Source organism: Erpetoichthys calabaricus, chromosome 3, assembly GCF_900747795.2.
Source record: "Erpetoichthys calabaricus chromosome 3, fErpCal1.3, whole genome shotgun sequence".
NCBI classification, from domain to species: Eukaryota; Metazoa; Chordata; class Cladistia; order Polypteriformes; family Polypteridae; genus Erpetoichthys; species Erpetoichthys calabaricus.
Genome location: NC_041396.2, coordinates 295,355,331 through 295,366,277, shown reverse-complemented (window position 1 = coordinate 295,366,277; position 10,947 = coordinate 295,355,331). Strand labels below are relative to the sequence as shown.

The 10,947-nt window shown below is 38.4% G+C and overlaps 1 protein-coding gene across 5 annotated transcripts in view; it reads right to left on the bottom strand.

Moving 5' to 3' along the window:
- Nucleotides 1-10,947, bottom strand: part of eif4ba (eukaryotic translation initiation factor 4Ba) — an 83,320-nt gene that overhangs the window by 59,239 nt on the left and 13,134 nt on the right. For all 5 annotated transcript variants that reach the window (XM_028825866.2, XM_028825867.2, XM_028825868.2 and 2 more), the window contains exon 3: nt 6,338-6,543. In XM_028825866.2, coding sequence (XP_028681699.1) covers nt 6,338-6,543 — 206 coding nt within the window. The remainder of the gene's footprint in view (nt 1-6,337; nt 6,544-10,947) is intronic.

Below are 10,947 nucleotides of genomic sequence, written 5' to 3'. Positions count from 1 at the left end.
TATATATATATATATATATATATATATATATATATATATATATATATATATATGGTTGAAATAGTTTACTGTCAAATAAATGCAAAGAGTACACGACACGTGTTTCGCCCTCATTCTGGGCTCATCAGGTGTACACACTCCACTGCACTCCCTTTCGGGAATCGAACCTCGGACGTCAGCGTCAGAGGCGATGCCCCTAACGTTGCGCCACGGCGTGTGGTTCGTTTATTTGACAGCATGTAGATCACCCACACTATCAGATTGTGACACAGACTTCGAATGCCGTGAATATATATATATATATTTTGTACGAATGGAAGAGAAGATCTGTGATACGGTTTGCATATTTGCAGCTGGAGATCCACAAAGGGAGAAAAAAATGAATCACGTATCAAAGTCATTTTTTAATTCCTGACCTTTCAACCCCTGCCAGGTGTCTTCATCAGAGGATAATGCTTAGACTTACAAGAATTAAAGGCAATTTATAGCAAAAAATTAAGGGGGGTTGAGGTGGCTAAGTCAGTGTGATCGGGGGGTATTGAGTGTAAACTCTTGTTTATTATGAATATGTTCTTCTTAAGTTTGCATATGCCGGATTTATGTCCAAGTGTCTGTTGATGGCATTCTCATTTGATAGCCAAGATTCGGCCAGCTCTCTGGCACTTTTAGTACTGGCCTTAAATTTTACTTGTACATTGTCCCAGTTAAATGTATGTCCTGTTGATTTATTATGCGTGTAGATCAGTGATTGTGAGTTCTTTCTTCTGATGGCGTTGTGATGTTCTTGTATATGTGTTGCGATTCTTTTTGATGTTTGTCCTATGCATACCGCTGAGCAAGAACTGCATGGACTGCTATAAACTGCGTTTTGTATTTCTGCTGTCGATTTCTTGTTTTTAGCATTAAAGAGGACTGTGCACAAATTGTTTGTGGGTTTGTGTGCTATTCTGACGCCTAACTTGGCCAGGATGCGTGCTGCACCTTCAGACACCTTGTGGTGATAAGGGAGTGAGTGCCAGGTGGGGTGGGGGTTCTGATTCAAGTCAATTGTTTGCCGAGTTTTTTGCCATCTTCTGTGTAAGCTCCAATTAATTAATGTTTTTGAGTATCCGTTTGAAGTGAAAAGATGGAAGAGAGAGCGTCTCTCATTCATTTTTGTCTCCTTCGTATTACAATGGGTGTGGACTCTTCTGAATAGAGTTTTAACACAGCTCCGTTTATGAGATACCAGGTGGTTGTTGGCGAAGTGTAATATCTCGTCTGCGTAGCATTCTTTACGGTAAACACTTGTGGTCAGGGTGGCGTCATTATTTCTTTCAATGTAGATGTCCAGGAAGCTGATGTGTCGGTTCATTTCTTTTCCATGATGAATTGGATTGCAGGGAATATTGTGTTGATTTGGTTGTAGAATTCATTCAGCTGGTCATTTTTAAGTATGACAAATGTGTCGTCTACGTAGCATATCCAAATTTTGGGTGTGAACTGGGATGGAGCCACGTTTTCAAATCGCTGCATTACCAGTTCCGCTATAAGTCCTGATAACGGCGATCCCATTGGCATGCCTTCTTTTGAGTGTAGTATTTGCCGTTGAAATGAAAGTTGAGTTTTTTGGCAAAGTGATATTAGGTGCATTATGTCTTTAATGGACAGTTTGGTTGTTGTCTCTATGGTGGGGTCGCTTTCAAGTCTCATTAATAGTGTTTCTGTGGCCAGATGAATCGGAATCATGGTGTATAGCGATACAACATCAAAGAGCAAAGAACTCTCTGAGGATCTGACAAAAAGAATTGTTGCTCTACATAAAGATGGCCTCGGCTATAAGAAGATTGCCAACACCCTGAAACTGAGCTGCAGCACGGTGGCCAAGACCATACTGCGGTTTAACAGGACAGGTTCCACTCAGAACAGGCCTCGCCATGGTCGACCAAAGAAGTTGAGTGCACGTGCTCAGCGTAATATCAAGAGGTTGTCTTTTGAAAATAGACGTATACGTGCTGCCAGTATTGCTGCAGAGGTTGAAGGGGTGGGGGGTCAGCCTGTCAGTGCTCAGACCATACGCCCGCCGCACACTGCATCTAATTGTTCAGCATGGCTGTCGTCCCAGAAGGAAGCCTCTTCGAAAGATGATGCACAAGAAAGCCCGCAAACAGTCTGCTGAAGACAAGCAGACTAAGGACATGGATTACTGGAATCATGTCCTATGGTCTGATGAGACCAAGATAAACTTATTTGGTTCAGATGGTGTCAAGAGTGTGTGGCAGCAACCAGTTGAGGAGTACAAAGACAAGTGTGGCTTGCCTACAGTCAAGCATGGTGGTAGGAGTGTCATGGTTTGGGGCTGCATGAGTGCTGCCGGCACTGGGGAGCTACAGTTCACTGAGGGAACCATGAATGCCAACATGAACTGTGACATAATGAAACAGAGCATGATTCCCTCCCTGGGCCACAGGGCAGTATTCCAACATGGTAACAACCCCAAACACACCTCCAAGACGACCACTGCCTTGCTAAAGAAACTAAGGGTAAAGGTGCTGGACTGGCCAAGCATGTCTCCAGACCTAAACCCTATTGAGCATCTGTGGGGCATCCTCAAACGGAAGGTGGAGGAGCGCAAGGTCTCTAACATCCATCAGCTCTGTGATGTCGTCACGGAGGAGTGGAAGAGGATTCCAGTGGCAACCTGTGAAGCTTGTGTGAACTCCATGCCCGAAAGAGTTAAGGCAGACCTGGAAAATAATGGTGGGCACACATAATATTGACACTTTGGGCACAATTTGGACATTTTTCACTTAGGGGTGTACTCACTTTTGTTGGCAGTGGTTTAGACATTAATGGCTGTGTGTGGAGTTATTTTGAGGGGACAGAAAATTTACACTGTTATACAAGCTGTACACTGACTACTTTACATTGTATCAAAGTGTCATATCTTCAGTGGTGTCCCATGAAAAGATATAATAAAATATTTACAAAAATGCGAGGGGTGTACTCACTTTTGTGAGATACTGTATGTATGTGTGTGTGTGTGTGTGTGTATATATATATATTAGTCATATGAAAAAGTTTGGGAACCCCTTTAAATTCTTTGGATTTTTGTTTATCATTGGCTGAGCTTTCAAAGTAGCAACTTCCTTTTAATATATGACATGCTTTATGGAAACAGTAGCATTTCAGCAGTGACATTAAGTTTACTGGATTAACAGAAAATATGCAATATGCATCATGACAAAACTAGACATAAATTTGGGCACCCCAGCAGAGATATTACCTCAATACTTAGTTGAGTCTCCTTTTACAAATATAACAGCCTCTAGACGCCTCCTATAGCCTTTGATGAGTGTATGGATTCTGGATGGAGGTATTTTTCACCGTTCTTCCATACAAAATCTCTCTAGTTCAGTTAAATTTGATGACTGCTGAGCATGGACAGCCTGCTTCAAATCATCCCATCGATTTTCGATGTAATTCAAGTCAGGGGACTCTGACGGCCATTCCAGAACATTGTACTTCTCCCTCTGCATGAATGCCTTTGTAGATTTCGAACTGTGTTTTGGGTCATTGTCTTGTTGGGACTATCCAACCCCTGCGTAACTTCAACTTTGTGACTGATACTTGAACGTTATCCTGAAGAATTTGTTGATATTGGGTTGAATTCATCTGACCCTCGACTTTAACCAGGGCCCTAGTCCCTGAACTAGCCACACAGCCCCACAGAATGATGGAACCTCCACCAAATTTGACAGTAGGCAGCAGGTGTTTTTCTTGGAATGCGGTGTTCTTCTTCCGCCATGCAAATCGCTTTTTGTTATGACCAAATAACTCCATTTTTTGTCTCATCAGTCCAAAGCACTTTGTTCCAAAATGAATCTGGCTGGTCTGAATGAGCATTTGCATACAACAAGCGACTGTTTGTGGTGTGAGTGTAGAAAGGGCTTCTTTCTGATCCCCTTGCCTTACAAATGTTCTTTGTGCAAATTGCGCTGAATTGTAGAACGATGTTACAGATACACCATCTGCTAACAAGATGTTCTTGCTGGTCTTTGGAGGTGATCTGTAGGTTGTTTGTAACCATTCTCACAATCCTGCACATATGCTGCTCCTGTATTTTTCTTGGCCTGCCAGACCTGCTGGGTTTAACAGCAACTGTGCCTGTGGCCTTCCATTTCCTGATTCCATTCCTTACAGTTGAAGCTGACAGTTTAAACTTCTGAGATAGCTTTTTGTAGCCTTCCCCTAAACCATGAGACTGAACAATCTTTGTTTTCAGATCTTTTGAGAGTTGCTTTGAGGATCCCATGCTGTTACTCTTCAGAGGAGAGTCAAAGGGAAGCACGACTTTTCTCATGATTGGACACACCTTCGTATTGAGCAGTTCCATGCATTCAAATCAGCAAAATTACAAGGGTACCCAAATTTTTGCACAGCCAGTTTTTTGTTGCACAGCCATTTTTGCACAACTAAATACTGCTTCATTAAAAATCAAAATCAAAATATATATATTTGATTTTGATTGTAAGTATTATGATATTTGAGCTAGCTTGCATCTTAATTGCTGTGAATGTCCTGTAAACAGAAAGGGCAAGGCTACTTTACCAGTGAGGGAGAAGTTTGGAATATTAGTCTTTACATTCAAGAAAGTGGAATCCTTTAATTAAAATGGATTCTACTTGTCCAAGTTTAGATGGTGAGTAAGCTTGTGTTAAGTTCAGCAGTTTCCACTTTCAATTAGAAAAATAAGAGGTAGAGGAGAATTGCTGCTTAGTAAAAAAACAGGCTTGTTAGCCAACAGCAAAATTGACCTGTTTTACTTTTAAACTTGCATGTTAGCCTTGTATCTTTTTGATAAACATCTTATGAACATCTGATAGATTTGTGGCTTTTTTTAAAGAGATATATCATGTTTTTTATGTATCTTTATCTAAACAGTATAGGTTTTGGTAAGTAACAAGTACGGCATAGATAAAATGGAACTTTATATTTATAATTATACCTCAAGAATTATGAATGTCTCACTGATACACAGGGGAAAAGACTGTATATAGTAAATATATATTAATAGCAAAAAAGCTATAATGCATATAATGATTAAAAATGATTAAAACCTATATTTACATTTAAGCAGTGATTAATTGTCAATATAAATTAATTAAATCATTGTGTGAATATATATTTTTTTTAAATAATGAAAATCTTAGATTAAACTTTATTTCAGATAAGTACATTAGAGAAAGAAATTAATACAATATGACAGCTTGTAATTAGGAGAAGCATTTTGTTTTCTTTAATTCCATATATATTATGGATATTTTATCTACATAGTTAATTGATTAAAAAAAAAGTATGTAATTAAAGGGAATTTTATTTTAGAAGTTTGATGATCACTGAATAAGGCTACAAAATTTAATGGTGTTAATAAAAAATGAACAGGTAATAAATGTGGTCTACAAAGCAATTATAAAAATAAAGTTAATACTTTAAAAAAGAACATAAGGCTTCTTTCTGTCTGGTTATGCAAGACCCTAATGTAAGTTTAAACAAAAAAATCTAAATCAATATCGGTGTTCCTAAAAAACATGATTGTAACATTCCCATTTATCTACAGTATTAATTGAGCTTCTTTAAAAAGCTAAATTTCCTCCTTGGGACAAATGAGGAATCATCTACCTACTTAATGTTTTTAAGCTTTGACAAAAAAAGTGAAGGTCTTTTCTTGGCATTTGCCTTCTGCTATGGAGTAACATGATGGAAAACATTAGGCTTGAACCATAAAAGCAGCAATGGTATGACATGTCAAGAGTTGATCAAACTCAGTTTTATGAAAAGTTCTTAGTTACCAATAGGTCAAAGCTGCGTTTATCCATCACCTGAAAGAGTACTGCCATTTTATTTCCAACTGAAGTCCATGTAAGTAAATCATACATCAATTAAAATGTATTAAACTAATTAAAGGTTAATATGCACACAGTTTCTCCAGACATATCAGTGGTATAAACATAGTGCTTTTTGTTTGAGAATAGAAGTAAGATTCAAAGTGACTAAACCCTTATGCATCTCCAATAAATATTTGAATCCAGTAGCTAGATTATTAAGCATTACAATTAATGCATGACAAAGAGATTCTTAGTTAAACAAAAATGGGAGGTCCAATGTCTCTGAGGTTCTGTATTTATTTTCGAAATCATTTAGTAACTTGGAGAATGAGAAAGAGTACTGGTTGACATAAACACAAGGTTGCTGCTGAAAACTTTAGAATAACCAAACTGATACCAAAAAAATATTTAAAAAATTATATCCATCTCTATACATACACACACACATTTTAAATCAAAGTGCTACTCACATTAAGACCCCGGAAAAAATCCTTGATAGACTCTTCAGAGACTTCATAGGGCAGGTTTCCCAGAAAGGCAGTATAGGGTGGGCTGCGTGGAAGACAAGACCGATTCACATTAGGCTCCCGGGCAGCCCGAGGAGCTGTGGGCAAGATGGACCGGTCAATAGGTGGTGCTCTGTAGACATCATCCTCTGTGTGCCAGGAGGTAGAAACTGAATTGACAAATACATATGGAGAAACAAACAAAAAAAAAAAACACTGTAAATGAAGTAGCACTATCCTCTGACTTTTGATGTCTGAAACCTATTCTAGCTACCAGGCCATCTTTTAAAAATCCTTGCAAATTGAGGTTGTTTATACATTTTAGGACTGATTAGGGTTATATGAAAGATGTGTCATTTAACTGGAAACCTACTGGTTTCAAATGCATTGTCTTCCTGGTCATTTGCCATGATGTTCATGAAATTCATGAACCTTCTGGACCATTTTGATTTGAGCCAGCAACTCAGTCAGCCAACTCATAAAGCAGGGTATACGCTGGACCTAGTAATTACTAAAGTACTAAAAGTTGATGTGAAGCAGATCATTGATATTGGTCTATCAGACCATTTTCTCTAACTATTTAATATAGAAATAATGATAGAAAAAATTCACGACAAGCGTATTGTTAAACACTTCTTTGATTCAGCAGCAGCTTCAAAATTTACAAACATTCTAAGCAACCAGTCCGTTTGTAGTGTTTACTACAATAGCAGGGATAATGTAAATAGTAAGGAGGAAAATTTTAATACTAAGCTGAGAGCTGCTGCTGACATAGTTGCACCTGATCTAAAAACAACATGCCAGAGAGCTAAGCGTAAATGGAGAAAAACTAAACTGATTATCCACTATGAGATACTGAAGGTTGAAATAACAGAATACAACAACAAAATCCGCCTTGAGAGATGCTGTTATTTCTCTAGAATTATAAATAACAATGCTAGTAATCCCAGAGCCTTATTCTCTACAATCGATTGTCTGCTAAATCCAGGTTACTCAATGGAATGCCTCCAAAAAACTTCCAGTGAAACTTGAGGCTTTTGCTGCATTTTTTAATCAAAAAATTAATGATATTAGAAATAATATAGCACATCTCCACAATTTTGATCCAGATAGATAGATAGATACTTTATTAATCCCAATGGGAAATTCACAAATAAATACTTATAAATCCCAGTACTCCATTATAAATTAAATTCTTTCACCAGGATAGATTTATCTGATTTATATAAAATTACTTCTCAACTGAGACCATCCACCTGCGTCCTTGACCCAATACCAACACGTTTTTTCAAAGGTGCTAATTGATAGTATTCTTGACATAGTAAACTCATCATTAGATAGGAGGGTCTTCCCAGATTGTCTTAAGACTGCTGTAGGTAAACCCCTGCTCAAGAAAGAAAAATAATCTCAACTCCTCTACTTTTGAAAATTTTACAGCTATTTCTAACCTGCCTTTCTTAAGTAAAATCCTAGAGAAGGCAGTCATTATGCAGCTAAATGACCACCTCAATAAACATGCCATTCTTGATAAGTTTCAGTCGGGTTTCAGAACAAATCACAGTACAGAAACTGCACTCGTTAAAGTAGTAAATGACTTGCGGGTAAATGCAGACCGAGGCCGTGTATCTGTTCTCATCCTCTTAGATATGAGTGCCGCATTTGATACCATTGATCACAATAGTCTTAGAAATCAACTTAGTCAATGGGTGGGCCTCTCTGGCAGTGTCTTAAATTGGTTTGAGTCCTACCTGGCAGGTAGAAAATCTTTGTTAGTTGTGGTAATTATACTTCAAAGACACATGATATTCTATATAATGTTACAAAAGGCTCTATCCTTGGTCTGCTGCTCTTTTCGATTTACATACTTCCTTTAGGTCAGATTATCTTGGGGCATAAGGTGAGACACCACAGCTATGATGATGACACACAACTGTACTCATGACCCAAACTCATCACCCAAACTCTCTTGATTCACTGACACAATGTCTGTCTTGTGTTTCTGAATGGATGAGTAGTAATTTTCTCAAACTAAATAAGAAGAAAACAGAAATTTTAGTGATTGGCAAAAATGGATATAAAGAGGGTATATTAGAAATAAACTTGATGCATTAGGATTAAAAGTCAAGACAGAGGTAAAGAATTTAGGGTAACTATCAGGACAATGACCTGATCTTTAAATCACATATTAATCAGATCACTACGACAACATTTTTTTCACTTAAGAAATATAGCAAAAGTTAGATCTCTTGTAACATTGCAAGATGCTGAGAAATTAGTTCATGCTTTTGTTTTCAGTCGGCTAGATTACTGTAACGCACTCCTCTCAGGACTATCCAAAAAAAGACATCACTCAACTGCAATGAGTGCAGAATGGAGCTGCTAGAATCTTAACTAGGAAAAGAAAATCCGAGCACATCTCTCCAGTTTTGATGTCACTACATTGGTTACCTGTGTCATTTAGAATTGACTTTAAAATACTGCTTATGGTTTACAAAGCCTTAAATAATTTCGCTCCATCTTATATTTCAGAATGTCTTTCACTTCACACTCCAAATCATAACCTTAGATCTTCAAATGAGTGTCTACTTATTATTCCAAGAGCTAAACTTAAAAGAAGTGGTGAGGCAGCCTTCTGCTGTTATGCACCTAAAATCTGGACTAGTTTGTCAATAGGAATTCCCCAGGCTAATACAACAGATCACTTTAAAACACTGCTGAAAACACATTACTTTAACATGGCTCTCTCATAGCCTCATCTTAGCTTAATTGAATATACAGTAGAACCTCTGGTCACGAACGTTTCCAAACACATACAAATCGGGTTACAATCAAAGAGTTTGCCAAAATTTTGCATCTGTTCACAACCACACGTTCTGGTGGCGAACAAAAACACTGGCAGCCAGTTTCCCTATGTGCGTTCGTAAGCGCTAATGATTTGCCATTCTCTGTTTCCCATTTTCTTTTGTTTGTGTATACAGGGCCTAACAAAGCAGCTGATGTTGCAAAAGGAGTTATAATGTTAGCCAAGCAGAGGCCTCAAGTGGTGGAAGAGGTGGAAAAACTTTTGCTAGTGTGGTTGAACAAGAAGCAACTTGCAGGGGATAGCATAAGCAAGCCGATCAGATGCGAGAAAGCCAGGAAGATTCATGGCGATTTGCTGAAAAAAATTCCTCCTTCGAGTGGCAAAGGTGAGGAATTTAAAGCCAGTAGAGGGTGGTTTGAAAAGTTTCGCAAGAGAAGTGGCACTTAATTTTTTCCAGTGCTTAAAACTCATAAAAAAGTGTTTACAGCAAGCAGTTCATAAGGGTCTAGCGCAAACTCTTACAATGTTAGTTTTCTCTGTTGTTTAAGGTTTTCTCAGAGTTATTTTATGTTTTTACATTTAGTTTACTATTACACTGTGCATTCTAAATTACAGTAATCCCTCCTCCATTGCGGGGGTTGCGTTCCAGACCCCCCCACGAAAGGTGAAAATCTGCGAAGTAGAAACCATGTTTATATGGTTATTTTTATATTGTCATGCTTGGGTCACAGATTTGCACAGAAACACAGGAGGTTGTAGAGAGACAGGAACGTTATTCAAACACTGCAAACAAACATTTATCTCTTTTTCAAAAGTTTAAACTGTGCTCCATAACAAGACAGAGATGACAGTTCCGTCTCACAATTAAAAGAATGCAAACATATCTTCCTCTTCAAAGGAGTGCGCATCAGAGAGAGAGAGAGAAAAAAAAAAGCAAACAGTCAAAAATCAATAGGGCTGTTTGGCTTTTAAGTATGCGAAGCACCGCCGGGCAAAGTAGCTGCAAGGAAGGGAGCAAGCATTTTTCAGAGGAGCGTCCGTATCCTCTTTGGCAGTATGCGAACAGCCCCCAACCAAACCCCCCCCCCCGGAGCAGAGAGAGAGAGAGAGTAAGCAAACAATCAAAAATCAATACGTGCTGTTTGATCTTTTAAGTATGTGAAGCACCATGCGGGGGAGCGGCCGTGTCCTCTAGGGGTGCAAACAGGCCCCGTGCTCACAATATATGTGAGGAGTTTTATTTAATACGTAATACGCACTCTGGTTGGGTAGCTTCTCAGCCATCTGCCAATAGCGTCCCTTGTATGAAATCAACTGGGCAAACCAACTGAGGAAGCGTGTACCAGAAATTAAAAGACCCATTGTCCGCAGAAATCCGCAAACCAGCAAAAAATCCGCGATAGATATTTAAATATGCTTACATATAAAATCCGCGATAGAGTGAAGCTGCGAAAGTCGAAGCGTGATATAGCGAGGGATTACTGTATACCACATTCTATGGTATAATTAATTTTTGTGATTAAAAAAATATATATATTTACATACAGTTCGTACAGTATGGCATGGATTAATTGTATTCACATACAATCTTACGGGGAAATTATGTTCGGGTTGCGTCCAGGGTTTTGGAACGAATTACAGTCGAGACCAGAAGGTACCCACTGTACAGAGAATCAGGATTAATTATTATCATTCATGGCGGCTCCGAAATCCGTACTAACACCTACTTTCTCTGCTATTCTTTTTCCGGTTTTCTGTGGTGTCGATCTGC